At 45.2% G+C, this 20235-nt stretch overlaps 1 protein-coding gene across 1 annotated transcript; it reads left to right on the top strand.

The window, feature by feature from the left end:
- The first annotated feature begins 10497 nt into the window (after positions 1 to 10497).
- GPX7 (glutathione peroxidase 7) lies at positions 10498 to 17598 on the top strand. Its single transcript, XM_029229495.1, has 3 exons — positions 10498 to 10791; positions 15092 to 15353; positions 16835 to 17598. Exons 1-3 carry the CDS (start codon positions 10498 to 10500, stop codon positions 16996 to 16998), a joined length of 720 nt encoding a protein of 239 aa, XP_029085328.1. The 3' UTR covers positions 16999 to 17598.
- Positions 17599 to 20235: the final 2637 nt, after the last annotated feature.

The raw sequence follows: 20235 nt of genomic DNA, 5'->3' as shown, positions 1-20235 counted from the left end.
ACCCACTTGGACAACTCCAGTGTGCTCGATCACTGCTCCACGCTGCCTAGGTCATTTTGTCACAAAGCCACTGAAGGTATTTAAACAATGGAGAACCAGGATCAGATTTTTGTGTGACAAAGATTATTCTGGTTCCTTTATGGAAAACTGCATTGGATTGGATGGAGCAAGGGTGGAGGTCGGGAGATCAAGGGGAAAGCTGCTCCGGGAGTCCCAGTGAGAGAAGCTGAGGCCTAAAGGAGGGTAGAGGCCAGGGAGAGGAGGGAGATTTTTAGAAATCAATGACGGAGCCTATGTGCTTTGTATTTTACACATACTGCTAGAAATAAAACCCATGAGAAAGCAGAGGTTATTTTATTTTATTTTATTTTTTGACTTCAAGTGCAGAGAGTTAAACATATTATTCAGTTGTCTTCTCTGGTCTTACGTCTTATCTACTTATTTATTCCCTTCTACCCTCTTTCCTCTCCCAACCCCTACAGATAACTCTTTAATGTATTTATTGTGTAACTTTATATTGTTCTTGTAAATGTGTGTTTTCATATTGTGTACACACAGTTTACATTCATGTAAATGGTGACGGATTATGGTTCTCATTCTGTAACTTACTTTGTACACTTGGGTACATATTTTTTAAGATCTATCCCTGTTAATATGTGTACCTTTAGTTTGTTGTCTCTGTTTCCTAGGATTAAAGAATTGGATTGACAATACAATGTCGTAGAAAGTGCCTTACTATGGAGTGGAGAGACTTCAGCTATAGCCCCTGCCTCTCTACTAACTTGTGGTGTGAACTTGGGCAAGTCCCTTTTCTTAGTTGAGTCTTAGCTTCCCCACTTATAAAATCAGAGGTGCCTTCTACCTCTAACTTTCCATGCAATCTCCTTTACTTTACACACAGGAAGCTCCGGGCCAAAGAGTGGGAGTGACTTGATCAAGGTCACACAACTGTTATCAATAGTCCAATTCAATTTAGCCCAAATTTATTGAGTGCCAGGCATGCTGCTAAGTGCTTTGGGTACTTAAAATAAGTAAGACCTGCTGAGTCCCTCCGCCCAGGGCCTCTAAACAGAGCTGTGTTAATTTTCCAAGAGCAGGTGCAGAGATAGCCTGTGGGCACTGGTCATTTGTGGTGGAGATATTAATAGGACAGAGCCTCAGATAGAATCTAAGGCAGTACCTCCACCACCCCAGTCAGGCCCCACAATGTTCCTGGCCTCAAGAAAAGGAAAGAGCTTGAGTACACAGCTTCCTATTTGTAAAAGGTTATTTATTGCCATAGCATTTACCAATAATAACTGATCTGAAATAGTAAGACAAAAAGCCCTTATCTATCTGTATGCCTAATATTATACAGCAGTAATCACAGGATAAACAAAATTTTATATTCTGCTTTTTTAAAATGTTTTTGTTGTTGAACAATAAAACAGCTGCTGTTGATTATTTACTCTGTGCTAGACACCAAGCACTTTATATATGTTAGCTTATTTCATCTTCATTACAATCCCATGAGGTAGGAGGTACTATTATTAGCCCCATTTTAAAGATAACAAAACAGAAGCAAAGGGAGTTATATTACTTGTCCTAGGTCAGTGGATTTCAAGCATTTTGAATGCAACCCATAGTAGAAACGTTGCTTACATTATAGTTTAGATCACACATAGCTGTTTCACAATATTATACTGATCCTTACTATACAGGACTCACTCAGTATTTTCTATTCAGTTCTTTTATTTTTTTCAATGCTGCTCCAGGCCACTAAATTGATTCTATGACGTACTAATGGATTGCAACACACAGTTTGAAAAACAAGGCCCTAGGCGCCTATATACCACAATCCTAATAAAATTACACAAAATATGAAGTCATCATACTCTTTAATGCCCTGTATCAGGTTCTGTGCTGCATGTTAAAGACACAGGTTTGAATCAGACACAGTCCTGCCCTCAAAGCACTCACAGACTCCTTAAGGAAACACAGGCAGATAGGCAATGAAAGCACAGCAGTGGTTCTCAATTCTGGCTGCATCTTAGAATCACCCGGAGGATTTTTTTTTTTTTTTAAAGCACTAGTTAATGTTGAGGCTCTATTCCCCGACTTTCTGATTCAATTGGTCTGGGATGGGGCCTGGATATTAGTATTTTTTAAAAGCTCCCCAGGTGACTCTAAGGTGCACTTGGGACTGAGGATCACTGCAATACAGCATAAGTGCTACGTTAAAGGGGAGCATAATATAGGGGCATCTAACTATCTAAAGGTATTGAGAAAAGCCTCAAAGAGAAGTTGTTTTTTGAGCTGAGTTTGTGTGCTGAATACCTTCTGTTTGGTCCTTTAGATCCACTGTCCACTCACTGTCTGCCCAGTACACTGAAGCTGTACAGAGTAACTCAATGGGCTCCTTTGATCCCTGGCTTCCACTTAGGTATGGGCCCACACCCTTGCAGGAGGTTGGTGAGAGGGAGGGGAGGGAGGGCCAGGTAGTAATTCCCTGGCTACCTCCCTGTAAGTTTGCCTTGGGCTGGCTGTGAACCTCCTCTGAAGCTAATTGCCCCTTTCAAGATGGCTTGATGAACAGGACTCTTTCCAGATTCTGTAATTTCTCCCCACTTCCCCACCCATTCAGGTCAAGGGGTGTTAACAGCCCAGATAGGTTCCTGAACTATCCCTTGTCTTCCTCTACACCCCACCCACAAGTTTGAAATTAGTCCCCTTGTGAATAAACCTTTGTCTAATTATCCCAATCTCAGTGTGTCATCTGTTTCCTTCTGACACTCTGACTGATAAAGCCTGGAAGCAGTAAGGGAGCTTGCTATAAGGATAAGGAAGGAAAAAAAAAAAACCAAAAACCCAGGCAGAGGGAGCAGCGTGAGTAATGTGGCAAAGAGGCATGAAAATACTGTATTTTTGTTTGTTTAATTCCCTTTATTGGTGGAGGACAAATTGCTAAATCCAATGCTCTGTTCTCAGTCCTATTCTTACTAGATTTATCAGCAGCATTTAACCAATTTATCGCTCTCTCCTCCTTGGGACAAATTTGTCACTTGGCCTCCATGACATTGCACTCTTTTGGTTCTTGTTCTTCCTCTGGCTACTCTTGTTCAGTCTCCTCTGCTGGTTCCCTCTCATTTTCCTGATGTCTTCATCTCCCTGAAGCTGAACGCTGGAGTCCCAAGGACTGTCTCTACACTAACTCTCCACCATCATCCAGTGTCATGGTTTTAAATACTCAGTGCTGTCCACTCCCAAATTTCTATCTTTGACCTAGATCTCTCCTCCAAATCCAGACTCATATATCCAACCTAACTAGAGATAAGAGTGGTGTCTGGAGCTGACTCCTACAGCCAATTGTTACATTTTCAGGAATTTTTTCAGCCTCTTGTTAAACACAGCTATTACTGAAAAGGGCAAAAGACTCATACGATCTGAAGAGGAACCAGAGTATTAAACACAGCCACTACTGAAAATTAAATTATGTAAACTTTAAAGATAAAATAAATTATATTAAAAGCAAAAGTAATATTAAAAACATCACTTTCTAATTATTTTACTATATTTTATTATTTTTATACTCTTGGGGTCATTTACATCTATTCTGTCTGTATTATGGAAATACTATACCACGGTGTGCTACTCTCGCATCCCTTCCTAACTCCGTGTTCAGTGACATCATGTTGGCAGCTCAAAATCAACCATGGTGAGAGTATTATACCACCGAAATTGGCAAATGCTACCAGTGAGAGCTTGATTTATTGTTTTGTTGACTGCCTATTACACTGTAAATAACATTAAAAACTTGAGGAAATATTCTTCTAGTATTGGAAAACTACTATCCAATTCAGCAAAGAAGACACTTGTGTCATTGACTAGTGAAGCTCCAACATGTCTTTATTGTTTCACTTTCATCTTACGATTAATGCAAATGAAAATATCAACAAACATTCATCCTAGAACTATCCTTGTTCAGCAGCGGCAGCCGTTAGTTGGCTGCCGATACAAGTTTGGCAAAAATCGATTCAAGCATTCTGTGAGAATAAATTGGCCATGTGGAATTCACAATAAGGAGTATTGTATATTTTATTATCATTTGTAAATTATTTGCTATGCATCATTTATATGAGTAAACTTTATAATAAACTTCTATGGGTACACGCACGCACGCATGCACGCGCGCACACACACATACACCTTTTTTCCCCTAGGGAGCCAGTCGTTAAACATTTACCAGCAAAGCACTGCTAATGGGCAACTCAAACTTAACATGTCCAAAACTGAACCCTTGGTGTCCCATTGCAAACCAGTTGTCCCTGCTGAATGAAGATGGTGTCTTCATCTCAATTAATGGCAGCTTCATCCTTCCAGTCGCTCTGACCAAAAACTTTGAAATCATCCATGAGTCTTCTGTTTCTCTCATACCCTACATCCAACCTATCAGAAAATCCTTTTGCCTCTACTTTCACAATACATTCAGAATCTGACTACATCCCACCACTTCCACTGCCATCACTTTGATCTAAGCCTCCATGCTCCCCCACGTGGATGATTACAATCGCCTTCTGACTGGTCTCCTTATTTCAATACTGCAGTCAGAGTGATTCTGTTAAAATAGAAATGTCATTCCCCTGCTTAAAACTCTTCAATGGCTTCCCACCTCAATCAGATTCCAAGCCTATATCTTTAAAATGCCTTATAAGTCTCTGCCCCCACTCCCATCCCATTACCTCTCTAACCTCATCTCCTGCTACAGTTCCCCCCCCTCACTCCACTGCAGCTACACTAGCCTTCTTGCTGTTCTCCAAACACATCACTTCCTGCCTCAGGGCCTTTTACTTGTTTCCTCTATGTGTAATGTTACTTTTCTTCCAGTTTTCCCCATTGTTTTCTCTCTTCCTTTGATCTTTGCTCAAATGCCACTTTCCCAGTGAGGATCCCTGATCGCTTGAATTAAAGTTGCAATCCCTTCCCACCCTACCGCCACATTCTCTCTCCCTCTCTCTTGCTTATCACCATCTAATGTACTATATGTTCCATATTATAAATTTTAGTTATTATCCTTTCCTGTCCCCACTAGAATGTAAGTTCAAGAATTTTTTGTCTGTTTTATTAACTACTATATTCCTGGCCCTTAAATCAGTGTCTTGTACATAGTAGGTGCTCAACAATTTGTTGAACAAACAAAACATTAATAGGTATTCTAAATACCCATAAAAAGCTTCTTTGAGCTTATTATGGGAAAGAGGAGTATGGGGGGATCCACAACTGAGTCCTCTACTCCTCCAGGTGCTCAGCTGAGACTGTGTGTGCATTTGTCTGTGCCTGTAGGTCTCCTGTTTGTATAGATGGACCACCTAGAAATAGCTGTGCTCTTTCGGGAACACCAAAAATTCATAGTGGACTGAAAATTAAATGGTAAAATATACACTGTTGGCTAAAATCAACATTTCATATTAGATTCCAACATAGCCAAGTAGTAAAAGTCACCAGAGGGTTTAAGAAAAATGAGTATTTACTGAGTAGCTAGCACGTGCCTGGGAGCACAAAGATGATTCAGGTACAATCCTGCCTGCCCCCAAGGAGCTCACAGTCTGATGGGGAAGGTAGGCCATGGAAACAGACAACTATACAATATTATCATCATCCCTCTAACAGGGAAATGTCCTAAGTACGAAGGCAACAGAGAGGAGAGAATGATTACTTGTAGTAGCAGAGGGGGATGATATCTGAGCTAGGTTCTGAAGCATGATTGGGGAGGAGGGAAAAGCCCAGAGAGAAATTTACAAGTGAGAGACATTTCATTATAATTTTTTTTCCCCTTCTGCTTACTAGAAATGCCTACCTATCTGGACTTTAACAGGAAATAGCCTGGCCAAGCTTGCAGAACTCCAAGTTGCGTGGAGCAGAATTTGAGAACTCCTGGTTATTGGGACACCCAAGGAAAAGAGACCAAAAGATTCACAAGGGCAAAGCAGGAAAGAGCGGACCATTTAATTCCACAGGACCCATCAGAGGCTCAAGACTCCCACAGGAAAGGTGTGAGGAAGGAGTATGAAGGGCAGAAGTACTTTGTTTCTGCCTTGGCCTTTGCCTAGGGTACCCTTTTTCCTATTCTCCACCTCTCCGAATGATGTTATCTGCTTCTGAAGAGAGAGGTTGCTTGGTAGTACAGAAACATCTCATGTTCTGAATCTGAAGTCCCGGGTTTGAGTCCTATTAACTGTATAATCTTGTGCCCGGCTTCAAAATCTTTGCTTGCCACAGTCTAGAGCAGGGGTCCCCAAGGCCCGGGCCACGGACCGGTACCAGTCTGTGGCCTGTCAGGAACCAGGCCGCACAGCAGGAGGTGAGTGAGAGGCCGGCGAGTGAGTGAAGCTTCATCTGTATTTACAGCCACTCTCCATCCCTCGCATTACCGCCCCTGCTCCGACTCCTATCAGATCAGCGGAGGCATTAGATTCTCATAGGAGCTCGAACCCTATTGTGAACTGCGCATGCGAGGGATCCAGGTTGAATGCTCCTTATGAGAATCTAATGCCTGATGATCTGAGGTGGAGCTGAGGCAGTGATGCTAGCACTGGGGAGCGGCTGCAAATACAGATTAACATTAGCAGAGGGGTTTGACTGCACAGAGACTATAATAAATCGATTGCTTGCAGACTCATATCAAAACCCTATCACTGAGTGGCAAGTGTAAACAAGCTCAGGGTTCCCACTGATTCTGCATTATGGTGAGTTGTGTAATTATTTCATTATATATTACAATGTAATAATAATAGAAATAAAGCGCACAATAAATGTAATGCGCTTGAATCATCCCGAAACCATCCCCTGCTCCACCCCCAGTCTGTGGAAAAACTGTCTTCCACGAAACCAGTCCCTGGTGCCAAAAAGGTTGAGGACCGCTGGTCTAGAGAGTGAAGTCCAAGCTCCTTGGCTTGGCTCTCAAGACCCTTCTCCATCTGGCCCCTGATGATCCCTCCAGCCTCATCTACCCCAAACCCCTTCTCAGCCAACAGCCAAGCACTTCTCTTGGGCTTTGTGTCTTCACAGACACTGTTCCCTCAGCTGACATCTTTCCCCTCCCCCTTCCCAAACTGGAGAATTCCCATTTCTCTTTTAAGACATGATTCTGGTGTGACTACCCCCAGGAGGCTTTTCCTGACGGCTAGTTTAGCAATGGCCAGAAAACCCCAGAGCTTCCTCTGTCCCAGCATGTGGAGCACATCTGCTCTTGCCCCTTTACTATCCAGAGGAATCTTTCTACAACATAGGACTCACTGCCTCTCCCCTGCTTAAAAAAGGAAAGAAGTTTCATTTCTTGGCTTAAAGACCATAATCTTCTCTGTGGCCTGCCAGGTCTGTGTGACCTCACCCCTGCGCTGCCTCTCCACCTTTCTCTTTTCACCCTTTGCTCTCTCTGCTCCAGCCAAACTAGCCTTTGTTTCTCAATGCACCATGTTTTTCTCTCAGGACCTTTGCACTTGGTTTACCCTGGCTAATTTCGACTCATTCTTCAGAGCCCTGACTTCAGACTATACTACAAAGCTACAGTAATCAAGACAGTATGGTACTGGCACAAAAACAGAAAGATAGATCAATGGAACAGGATAGAAAGCCCAGAGATAAACCCACGCACATATGGACACCTTATCTTTGATAAAGGTGGCAGGAATGTACAGTGCAGAAAGGACAGCCTCTTCAATAAGTGGTGCTGGGAAAACTGGACAGGTACATGTAAAAGTATGAGATTAGATCACTTCCTAACACCATACACAAAAATAAGCTCAAAATGGATTAAAGACCTAAATGTAAGGCCAGAAACTATCAAACTCTTAGAGGAAAACATAGGCAGAACACTCTATGACATAAATCACAGCAAGATCCTTTCTGACCCACCTCCTAGAGTAATGTAAATAAAAACAAAAATAAACAAATGGGACCTAAGGAAATGTCAAAGCTTTTGCACAGCAAAGGAAACCATAAACAAGACCAAAAGACAACCCTCAGAATGGGAGAAAATATTTGCAAATGAAGCAACTGACAAAGGATTAATCTCCAAAATTTACAAGCAGCTCATGCAGCTCAATATCACAAAAACAAACAACCCAATCCAAAAATGGTCAGAAGACCTAAATAGACATTTCTCCAAAGAAGATATACAGACTGCCAACAAACCCATGAAAGAATGCTCAACATCATTAATCATTAGAGAAATGTAAATCAAAACTACAATGAGATATCATCTCACATCAGTCAGAATGGCCATCATCAAAAAATCTAGAAACAGTAAATGCTGGAGAGGGTGTGGAGAAAAGGGAACACTCTTGCACTGCTGGTGGGAATGTGAATTGGTTCAGCCACTATGGAGAACAGTATGGAGGTTCCTTAAAAAACTACAAAAAGAACTACCATATGACCCAGCAATCCCACTACTGGCCATATACCCTGATAAAACCAAAATTCAAAAAGAGTCATGTACCAAAATGTTCATTGCAGCTCTATTTACAATAGCCCGGAGATGGAAACAACCTAAGTGCCCATCATCGGATGAATGGATAAAGAAGATGTGGCACATATATACAATGGAATATTACTCAGCCATAAAAAGAAACGAAATTGAGCTATTTGTAATGAGGTGGATAGACCTAGAGTCTGTCATACAGAGTGAAGTAAGTCAGAAAGAAAAAGACAAATACCGTATGCTAACACATATATATGGAATTTAAGAAAAAAAAATGGTGCTGAAGAACCTAGGGGTAAGACAGGAATAAAAACGCAGACCTACTGGAGAACGGACTTGAGGATATGGGGAGGGGGAAGGGTGAGCTGTGACAAAGCGAGAGAGTGGCATGGACATATATACACTAACAAACGTCGTAAGGTAGATAGCTAGTGGGAAGCAGCCACATGGCACAGGGATATTGGCTCGGTGCTTTGTGACAGCCTGGAGGGGTGGGATAGGGAGGGTGGGAGGGAGGGAGACGCAAGAGGGAAGACATATGGGAACATATGTATATGTATAACTGATTCACTTTGTTATAAAGCAGAAACTAACACACCATTGTAAAGCAATTATACCCCAATAAAGATGTTAAAAAAAAAAAAAAACAAAAAACAAAAACTTCTTTCCTCTGGAAAGCCCTCTTTGTGCCCCCTCCCCAGGCTAGTTTAGGTGGCACTTACCACAATAGTAATTTTAGAGCTATTTATGAATGATTTGATAACTGTCTCCCCCATGCTGTCTTGTTCATCACTGTATGAGGGGCACCTAGAACAGGAGCTGGTGTAGAATGGGTGCTCAAGAAGTGTTTGTTGGGCTTCCCTGGTGGCGCAGCGGTTGAGAGTCCACCTGCCGATGCAGGGGACATGGGTTCGTGCCCCGGTTTGGGAAGATCCCACATGCCGTGGAGCGGCTAGGCCCGTGAGCCATGACCGCTGAGCCTGCGCGTCCAGAGCCTGTGCTCCGCAACGGGAGAGGCCACAATAGTGAGAGGCCCGCATACAGAAAAAAAAAAAAAAGAAGTGTTTGTTGAATGACTGTGTAAGTGCTTAGCCTGTACCGCATTACATGAAAGCTCCAGTTTTCTCAAGCCAGCCTGTGATCTCCTGGAGAACTAGTACAGCGTCAGCACCCAGCACCGTGCTTGGCACTTAGTGGGGCTCCATAAGGGTTTTCCAAGTTTGGGAAACACTGTGAAGTGCTGCCCAGATCCCCCATCAGTGAAGACTTGTGACACCAGCTATTGGGAATGCTGTCAGTGAAGAGCCTTTAACTGTCAGCCCCCCAGGGACAGGGCCCCCTTGGCTCCTGTCATAGCCCTTCCCAGATGGCCCCACATCCCATGAAAGATGAAGGCAGGGATATTAGAGGCCCGGTCTGGTCATCTTAGCTCACCTGGGGACAACTCTGATGGGCCATTCTAGTTCCAGAGCCCCTGTGGGGTCAGCCATGACTGTCCTTGGGCCTGCGTGGACCTCTGGACTTCTGCCCACTCCTGTTCCCTCCCCCTCCCTTCCACAGGTGTGGATCCCAAGGGCACTCCCTCATAAACACCCTTTACTGAAATCTCCATCTCATAATCTGCTTCCCAGGAACCCAACCTGAAATAGGCCCTCTCTCTTCTCTTCTCCTCTGTCTCATCCCTTTCAGGGGACGTCCATTCATTCACCTAAAGTTCGTAGGCACCATTCAGCTGACAAAAAAGTTTCACATCCATTTTTCTACTACTCTCATTCTGTACTGTCTAGGTGCATCAGGAAGGCAACAGATGGAGAAACTGGGGCCCAGAGAGGTGCAGCGACCAGCCTAAGGGCACTGCACTAATTAAAAACTAGCTAAGCTCCCAGATGCAGTTGTCCACCTCCCTTTCGCTACGTAGTCGCTGCATCCTGGAGCAAGAGGGAGCCTCATTGAAACGAATTCCGGTCTCAGTGGGCAGAATCCTGAAACCACGGCTCTAGGGTCCGGAAAGGGGCGCGGAGTCCAACGGTCCCGCAGTACAGATGGGGAGACTGAGGTCCAGAGCCCGGCTGTCCACCGCCCGCGGAGAAGGGGGCGCGTCCTGCCCGGCTGGCCGCTTGGAGCCGGGGCCGCCTCCTCCCGCCCCCCGCGCCCGTGACCCCAGCCCTGCCTTTGCCACGCCGCCTGCTCGGGAGCGAGTCATGGTGGCGGGACTGGCGGCAGCATGGCTGCTCCTGGCGGCTGCGGCCTGCGCGCAGCGGGAGCAGGACTTCTACGACTTCAAGGCGGTCAACATCCGGGGCAAGTTGGTGTCTCTGGAGAAGTACCGCGGCTCGGTGAGTGTCCGCCCGCCGGGCCTCGGCGCCATCCAGCCGGGGCCTGACGGGGGCGCCCGGCGGCCCGGGACCCTGCCGGGTGTGGCTCCGAGGGGCTCTGGCCGCCCGGCCACCCTGCCCTGGCTCCCCACCCCCACCCAGACATCCCGCCGGGCGCGGCGCCCCCGGATCCTGCGCCGGGTCTGTCCCTCGACTACGTGGCATGGTCCGGCGCGCGGTGAAACCCGAAACTCTCGCTGCCGGCGCCGATTTCCCTCCCAGCGATTTTGGGCAGCGGGGCCCAGCCTCTCACACACTGGTCTAAAAAGTAACCCTAGCATCCTAGGGCCTTTGTCTCTCCCATCCCCAGTTTCCACGTTCGGAACAGAGGGAGTTGGTGATAATCAGTCCAGTGAGAACATTGTGGAAATGAAAGCTCGGTGCAGAGGGAGTTACCATTTCAGACACACGGGGACCTTACACAGATCATCCTTTAGAGAGTAGTACATTAAGTCCCAGAGAGGGAAGGTCGCACAGCGCTAGAAAGCACGGAGCCTGGAGGAGAACCGCTTATCCATCCGTGGCCTACTCTAGACAAACTTTTTAGCTGGGAGCTCAGGCTGAGATTTAAGTGTCATCCAGTATAACTGCTACCTCCTTACCAAGAGGGAGTCTCAGCTCAGAGAGGACTTGAGAGAGGCAGTGTGCCTGGGTGAGTCTTTGAAACAAGAGTGAGTTTTAGTAAGACCAAGAAGAGCACTCCAGGCAAAGAGAACTGTCAAATGCCAAGACGCAGAACTAAACAGCAAGAATGGTGATGCTGGTGGGGAGGTCTTCAAGCAGTTGTGCTTGAAGGAGCATAAAGCATGAGGGTGAAAGATGAGGCTGAAGAGGGTAGGGAGGGACCAAGAGGGGCCTTGAACGCTACCTTCAGAGACCGAAATGTTGCACTGTGTGTAATGAAGAGCCCTCCAAGTTCACTTCTCAAGGTGGACCTCAGGCTGTGGTGTGGAAAGGGTGGGGAGTTGGTTTCTAATGGACAGGGAGGCCCAGCATCCAGATTTGGATGGACCACACACACACACACACACACACACACACACACACACACACACACACAAATGGCTGTTAGCATTCTTCTCCCAGGAGCAAGGCCATCCTTAGTGAAGAAAGTACTCTCTAAGCCTTGGAATTCTCAGTTATCCTGGGAGTACTGGGGATAGTAGTCCTTGTCCTGATTGCCCCCCGCCCCAAGGTATTGTGAGTTTCAAATGAGGTGACAATGTGGAAGCACTTGGTAGAGTGCTCTGTGCTTGTGTTTGTGGGGCCCCAGCAGGAACCTCATCCAGGACTCAGGGCAAAGGGCCAGTAAGAGTAGGGCCCATTGCCATTCAGGCCTTCCCTTCCCTCTGGTGCAGCTCACCAGAGAGCCCCAGGTTTAGCACTTGACCAGCTCTGCTACTCATTAATTCATTATTTATTGTTGAGCACCTACTGTATACTAAGTACTGTGCCAGCCCTGGGGATACAGCGGTGAACAAAACAGCTAAGTTTCCCCTTTAACAGAGCTTATATGCGGTGGAGAGGAGAAAGGCAATAAACAAGGAACGGAGAAATGAACAATGTAATTCCTAATAGTAATAGATGCTAAGACAAAAACAGACAAAGGCTATTTGTTTTCAGAAGTAATAAGGCATCCAGGATGTGAGGAACAGAAATCCTGGAGAAAAATTACCTGGAAAGTAGTCCCAGAATTCTGAGTGTTTTCATCCTCTAGGTCACTGGTAAATCCTAAAAAGCATTGGAGCAAGAGGCCTAGAAATCAATCAGAAAGAAAATGAAAAAAAAAAACAAAAAACGAAGTCACACACCTGCTACGAGGTAGAGTTAGAATTTGAACCCAGGCAGTCCAGTTCCAGAGCCCATGTCTTAATTTCCAGCTTATTTCCAACTTTAGAGGGAAACCAGGAACAGTCAGTCCAGGGAACCTGTAAATGAAACTGTGTGTTAACCCAAGCTTCTTGGTTTGCCACTTGGGCGATATGGTCATTCATTCACCTGCAAATAGCTACTGGCTCATTATGTGTATTTTACCATGGGTTTTTTAAAAATTGGAAGCAAAAAACACTGGCTTCTTTATAGGCACTACATGCCTGCCACTGGGTCCAGCCCTGCAGACATAGCCATGAGCAAAATTGTATGGTTTGTGCCCTCACGCTAACAGGGAAGACAGTCATTTAGACCAGTGTTGAGTGTAGATAAATGGGTGACACTCAGGAATGCCCTTGGCTACACCGTGAGGTTATGTACATATAGGCCTGAGCGTAGTGTGTATGTGAATGGTTTATTTGTTTGCTTGCTTCTGTGTACGCATCTGAGTCTGCATCTGTGCTTGTATACGTATATGTAAATTTACTGTGTGTATTTAGGTGTATCTGTCTGTGTTTTGGTCACTTTAAAGATAAGCTTTTTGGATTCAGGCACGGAAATAGAAATAGGATTTCCCTCCTTCCAAAAGTATGGGCAGACACACAAGATGTAGGTTAGAAATAAACAATCTTTAATGCTCTCAATGCCCAAGGATCCAGTAAAGAAGAAAGAGGAAGACCTCTAACTAGTGAAGGGAGCTAAGAGTCCCAGTTTCTCACCACCAGAGGCGCAATATGGCACATGCTGACAAAATGGGGGAGGTTGTTCTAACAGCCTGTGGCCCCAAGGAATGGGTGAGGGAGATACAGCACAGTGGTTCTCATCGCCTAGCTCAGTCGTTCTCAGCTGGTGGTGATCTTTTTCCCCAGGGGACATTCGGCAACGTCTGTAGACATCTTTGATTGTTAAGACTAGGCGTCTAGTGGGTGGAGGCCAGGGACGCTACTAAACATTCTACAATGAACAGGACAGCTACCTCACAACAAAGATTATCCAGCCCCAAGTGTCAGTAGTGCTGAGGTCGAGAAACTCTGTCCAGCCTCAGCAGTCTGTGCCCGAGCATGTCCAGTGACCCAGGCTGCCGAAGGTGACCCTCTTTATGGAGCCAGCTGGTATAATCCTGCCTCTTCTAAAAAGTGGCCAGGACTTCCTTGGTGGCGCAGTCGTTAAGAATCCGCCTGCCAATGCAGGGGACACAGATTCTATCCCTGGTCCGGGAAGATCCCACATGCCGCGGAGTAAATAAGCCTGTGAGCCACAAATACTGAGCCTGCGCTCTAGAGCCTGTGAGCCACAACTGCTGAGCCTGCATGCTGCAACTACTGAAGCCTGCACACCTACAGCCCGTGCTCCGCAACAAGAGAAGCCACAGCAATAAGAAGCCTATGCACCGCAGCAAAGAGTAGCCCCCACTTGCCGCAACTAGAGAAAGCCCGTGCACAGCTACAAAGACCCAACGCGGCCAAAAATCAATCAATCAATAAATAAAATTAAAAAAATAAAATAAAATAAAATAATAAAATAAGAAGTGGCCAGAGAGATAGGGCTTGGCTACCTAAACACAGGGTGAGAATTTAAATCCTTTAATAATATATAACTAGAAGCTAAAAACATAGCATTTGTGCCAAAATTGTAACTGCAGTAATATAATCAAGTTCCGTCAGCCAGATTTATATTTATCACCGAACGGCAATAAATAAATATATTATAAGGCAATCATAAATTTAAGGGTTAGTCTAGTGATAGAAGAAAGTGGTATTTGTTTGCTGGAGGGAGAGGGGCAAAAAGGGATTGCCCTGAGGTTCTTCGGATCCTTTTATCAAGAAAACCATGTCTGTCTATGTACCCGTTCAGGTGATCATATATATGTGCACACTTACTTATTCATTCAGCACATACTTTCTGAGACTTTTCCATGTGTCAGGCCCAGTAATGAAGTGAACATAGCTCCTGCCCTCAGTGGGTTCACATTCTAGAAGGAAGACCAACACATGTATAGGCAACTACAGTGTAGAATGATGAGTGCTAGTTGACTGAGCCAGAAATTGAACCCAGGTCTGCCTTTTCTCTCTCCTGTATCACCTCCTAATGTGCGTTCACCAGTATGTGTGCCTCTCTCTGTGATGGTGTTCTGTGTGCTTGTGGGCATGTGTGATGTGTGCTAATGTATCTTTGTGTCGAGGGGCACAGGCATACCCATTCATGTGTATTGTGTACTTATTCTCATGAATGTTTATGTATGTGTTTCACACGTCTGTAAGACCCTGCATGTTTATGAGAGAGAGCATTAATTGTTGAGGGGGGTCACATACGTGGGCATGTCAGGCCATGTACAAGTGTGTGCCTCTTCACTGGTTTGTGTATGTGTCTGGGTTTTGCTTTTGCCACCCAGGTGTCCCTGGTGGTGAACGTGGCTAGCGAGTGTGGCTTCACAGACCAGCACTACCGGGCCCTGCAACAGCTACAGCGGGACCTGGGGCCTCACCACTTCAACGTGCTTGCCTTTCCCTGCAACCAGTTTGGCCAGCAGGAGCCCAACAGCAACAAGGAGATTGAGAACTTTGCCCGCCGCACCTACAGTGTCTCTTTCCCCATGTTTAGCAAGATCACAGTCACCGGCACTGGTGCCCACCCTGCCTTCAAGTACCTGATCCGTGAGTCCTGAGCCTTTCCCTCACCTTCCCTCAGCCGGCTGAGGCTGTGGCTCCCTGGGCAGCAGAAGCTACTGGCTGGCTGGGTGACCTGGGGCCCCTTAGACCTGCACAGGCGGGTTGATGGTCTGTTCTAGCACTAATCTTTGAGGATGAGCTGAGGAGTATTCCTGCTTAAGAATATCTCCGTCCCTGCTGCCTTGCAGTTCTCCCTCAGAGTCACTCTTGCAGACTTCTCTGGGCTCCTGTTTCCACAGCTCCTGCAGTGGCTCCTAGAAGGAGACTGGACCCTCAGATTTTAGTCAGTGTGAATTAGTTGAGCCTATGGACTTAGCTGCAGGCAGGGGATGCCACATGCCTGGAGAAGGCCAGCCCATATCTCCTGTCCTGAGTCAGAGGCAAAGTGTGTAGGCCACAGGAGAGAAACCTTCTGAGCTAAAATACCAGATCTTGGGAATTCCCTGGCAGTGCAGCAGTTAGGACTCGGCACTTCCACTACCCGGCCTGGGTTCAATTGCTGGTTGGGGAACTAAGATCCCAAGCAAGCTGTGTGGCGCAGCCATAAAAAAACCAAACAGATCTTAATATTTGAGAAATAGATTCCTTCTGCAGAAGCCTCAGAACCACAAAATGGGGTCATTAGCCAAGCTTGTCATTAAGTACTGTTTCCTTTCTCAGGCCTCTCCCTTCCTTTGGGGACTCCATTTTTGCCTTCTCCCACCTCCTATTCCATGCTTCTGGTTGCCTTCATATCCCTCACTACCACACCCCCCCCCCCCCCCCCCCCCCCCCCAACCCATTCACCTAGAAGAGTAAATAACAAACAACAGTGTAGCAAACAAAAGGTCCCTTACTGAGGCAATTTGAATTTTGTTTTGTAGGTCAATCCTAATATTTGTTTTTTTTCCCCTGTGTGTTTTTATTAGTTCCTTCTCAGTTCCCGTAGTTATAGATCAAACCTGGCTGTGCTTTAGAAGCACCTGGGGACCTCTTAAAAATGCATTAGCCTGAGATCTACTGAAGCAGAGCCCAAGAATCTGTTTATATTAAACCCCCTCCTCCACCACCACCACCACCATGATTCAGATGCAGAGAGTCCATGGACTAACATTTGGAAACCATTGAGATTTAATCAGAAAATAGGATATAGACTGTGTAGTAGTTTGAGGTCATTAATAAAGGAAGGTCTGATGTTGCCTTACCCAGCACTTCACAGAATCATAAAGCAGTAATTCTCAACCTGGGCACCAGATTGCAATCTCCTGGAAAGCTTTTGAAAAATACTGATGCCTGAGTCTCACCCCCAGATATTCTTACTTAAGTGGTCTGGGGGTATGGACTGGGCATCAGGATTTTTAAAAGCTCTCCAGTTCATTCTAACTAATAGAACCACTACTTCAAGGGAGGGGTGGACACCAATAGTGGGATTCCAGGAGAGGGGACACAGGGAAGCACACTTTGCTCTCCTTCTTCCTTTGCTCTAGAGACTTCTGGAAAGGAGCCCACCTGGAACTTCTGGAAGTACCTAGTGGCCCCAGATGGAAAGGTGATAGGGGCTTGGGACCCAACCATGTCGGTGGAGGAGTTAAGGCCCCAGATTACAGCGCTTGTGAGGAAGCTCATCCTGAAGAAGCGAGAAGACTTATAACTACTTTCCCTCCTCTCCCACTGTCCCCTCCCCTCACTGTTCACGAGTGACCAAAGCAAACTCAAATGGTGCTACGAGGGAGAGACCACTGACTCTCCTTCCTCCACTCTTATCCCACCTACCCCATCACTCCTGTCTGGGGAAAATTCTAGTAGTTTGATTATTTGAATCTTAGAGCAACCTGTAAGAACCCCTGACCAGTGACAGCTCTTGACCAATGACTCAGCAACCAATAAGAACCTCTAGCCCATGAAAACATGTGGCAAATAGAGGTACAAGCAATAATCTCCTACCTGTTATGAACTCTCTAAAATGAGGCCAATTCCTACCTCACAGGGCTGTTGTGAGATTGAGGATGAAAGGCCTACGAAAGTGCCTAGGGCAGTGCCAGGTAACTAGGAGGCGTTCAATAAATGTTTTTTGCATATGAACCAAAAAATAAGTTGTGATCAATAAAAACTTGAACCCAACATGAATTTCCAGCCATGAGAATCCAGGCCAAACATTTGTTGTTGTTGTTGTTATTGTTTTCCTATGTATTTTTTCCAATTACAAAAGTAATACAAATTCATTGTAAAATAAGATGATACAAAATAAAAATGAAACTATCCCCCTCATTTCCTACATGGTCACTCCCTGGAGGTAAACACTGTTCGCAGTTTGGTACCAAGTCTTCCCAGACTTTTTTTATCAAGCCTATCATTATTGCCCAATAAGAATTCACTGACCAAAAGTACACTACAATTACAAACAGGCAAAGGATAAGAACAGATAATTCACAGAAAAATGGAGACGGATAATGAGGATATGAAAAGATGTTCAGCCTCATTCAAGTTGGGAAGATTTTGTTAAATGATAATACCTGTCACTGGTGAGGATGTGCAGAAATGGGCATTCGCATAAGCTGTCAGTGGGACAACAAACTGGCACAGCTTTTTAGAGGATGACTTGTCAATATCTTTTAAAACAAAATGTTTATATGCTTTGATCCACCATTTCTCCTTTTAAAAGACTCCCAAACTGTGCAAATATGTGTGTACAATAATATGTATGTACATTGTTCATAATGGTGAAAATTCGATGCAATCCTTGTTTCCATCAGTATGGTTTGGTAACAAATTATGGTACAAATCCAAATGATAATAATAACTAATACAGGGCTTCCCTGGTGGGGCAGTGATTAAGAATCCGCCTGCCAATGCAGGGGACACAGGTTCAAGCCCTGGTCCAGGAAGATCCCACATGCCGCGGAGCAATTAAGCCCGTGGCGCCGCAACTACTGAGCCTGTGCTCTACAGCCCACGAGCCACAACTGCTGAGCCCGCGTGCCACAACTACCGAAGCCTGTGCACCTAGAGCCCGTGCTCCACAACAAGAGAAGCCACTGCAATGAGAAGCCCGCACACCACAACAAAGAGTAGCCCCCACTCGCCACAACTAGAGAAAGCCTGTGCACAGCAATGAAGACCCAACGCAGCCAAAAATAAATAAATAAAATATTTTTAAAAAGGGAAATAATAAAAAATATATTAAAATAATAGCTATTCAAATGAATGAATTAATTTCTATGCTACCATAGAAAGTTGTCCAAAAGTGAAAAAATGGCAAATTGTAATGAACACATGCACACACAAGAAAACATCCAGTACAAACAAGAATAATATTTTTATTAAAAATTTACAATGTTAAGTGTGAGAGAGAGAGGGAGGGAAGGAGGGAGGGAGGGATGTAGACCAAACTATTAATGGTGGCTGTCCGTGAGGGCGTGGGGTGGGATAACAGGAGTCATTCACTTTCTTTGTTAAGTATTTTTGTAATGTTTGAATTTTGTGTGTAAAAATACGTATTTCACTTTTATATAAATATAGAAAAGAGGTGATGAGCAGAGTCACTGACAGATAATTTATCGGCCAATGAGAATTTCATGTCTACTTCTCCCAAAGTCACTCTTCTAGAAGAAGGAAACTCAGATTCAAGTCTTGGCTGTGCCCTTGACTCACAGACTGAGCAAATTGTTCCCTCTCTGCTGTCTTCCATTTTCCTACTGGACAGTGAAAGGGTTGAACTGTGCTCAAAGCCTCCCTTAATGATCCTTCCCAAAAGCTGCAAGAGTAAATGAAGGCTTTCTGTGGGCTGACCACATACCACCCTGTGGTGGCCTCCAGCCTGTCCTAACACACCCTCCTCCAAGCTCTGGCTCTGCACGTGGTCGTTTCCGCGTGTGTGCAGGTGCACACACATACACACACACAGTGAAATCCAGCTATCACAGAAATTTTTGTGATGAACAACTCAGAACCACATTCTCAATGGACATCTCTCTGACCTCACCCTACTTGACCTGTCAGCCGCTTCTGACATTGCTGATTGTATGACTCTTCTCCCTGACACATTCTCTTCCCTTCTTAGTTTTCCTGCCCCTGTCTTCTCTTGGTTTTCCCCCATCTCTCTGAGTGCTCCTTCCTTCTCAGTGTCTGTCCATGACTCTTCCTCCTCTGCCCACTCCTTCCCTGTTGGTCTTCCTTAGGCTTCTAGGCGGGTCCCTTTTCTCACTTCATATACTCTTCCACAACCATCTCATTTTTTCTCATGGTTTTGACCACCGTCTACATCCTGATGATACCTAAATCTCTACCTTATATCTATGCTGGATTCATACCCACTTGCCTACTGGGCATGACTAGAGACACCTCAATTCAGTGTCTCCAGAACTAAACTCATCACCTCTCCTTGACACACGCTGTCCATTATCCCCAGCCTTCACAAACCCCCTAAGCCTTTCCTTCCACACACCACTCACTCACTCACTTACCACATTCTCATTGTTTAAGCAACTGCCTTCCTTTCCCTCCTCAGCACAGTGCTTGGCCCTTAGCAGATTAAATTTAATTATATGGGAAGCATTTTGAGCACTGGCTCCATGCTGTCCCTGCCTAGACCCTATCTGGAAAACCAAAGACAAGCAAACAGTTCCCCCCAGCAGTTTAGGGTCCAGCTGAGGATGTTGCACTCCAAATTAGACCTTCATTCCTAGGCTTTATCAGCTTTCTGCTGTTCCCAAGTCCCCTCTAATGTGCAAGAGTCCTTCTAGGAAAAATCTCATTTTATGTTGTTATCAACTGTTACCTCAGTCATTGGTTAAGCAATATCTGCTAACAACTTAGTGTTAAATTAACCCCTCGGTAATCATCTAACACTTGAATAGTTAATATTTGATTTTTCTACTGATGCCTTAAT

This window comes from Monodon monoceros, unplaced genomic scaffold (genome assembly GCF_005190385.1).
Source record: "Monodon monoceros isolate NGI ecotype Baffin Bay Population unplaced genomic scaffold, NGI_Narwhal_1 Super_Scaffold_18, whole genome shotgun sequence".
In the NCBI taxonomy this organism is placed as follows: domain Eukaryota; kingdom Metazoa; phylum Chordata; class Mammalia; order Artiodactyla; family Monodontidae; genus Monodon; species Monodon monoceros.
The sequence above is the reverse complement of the archived record's forward strand: the minus strand, read 5'-3'. Positions and strand labels throughout refer to the sequence as shown.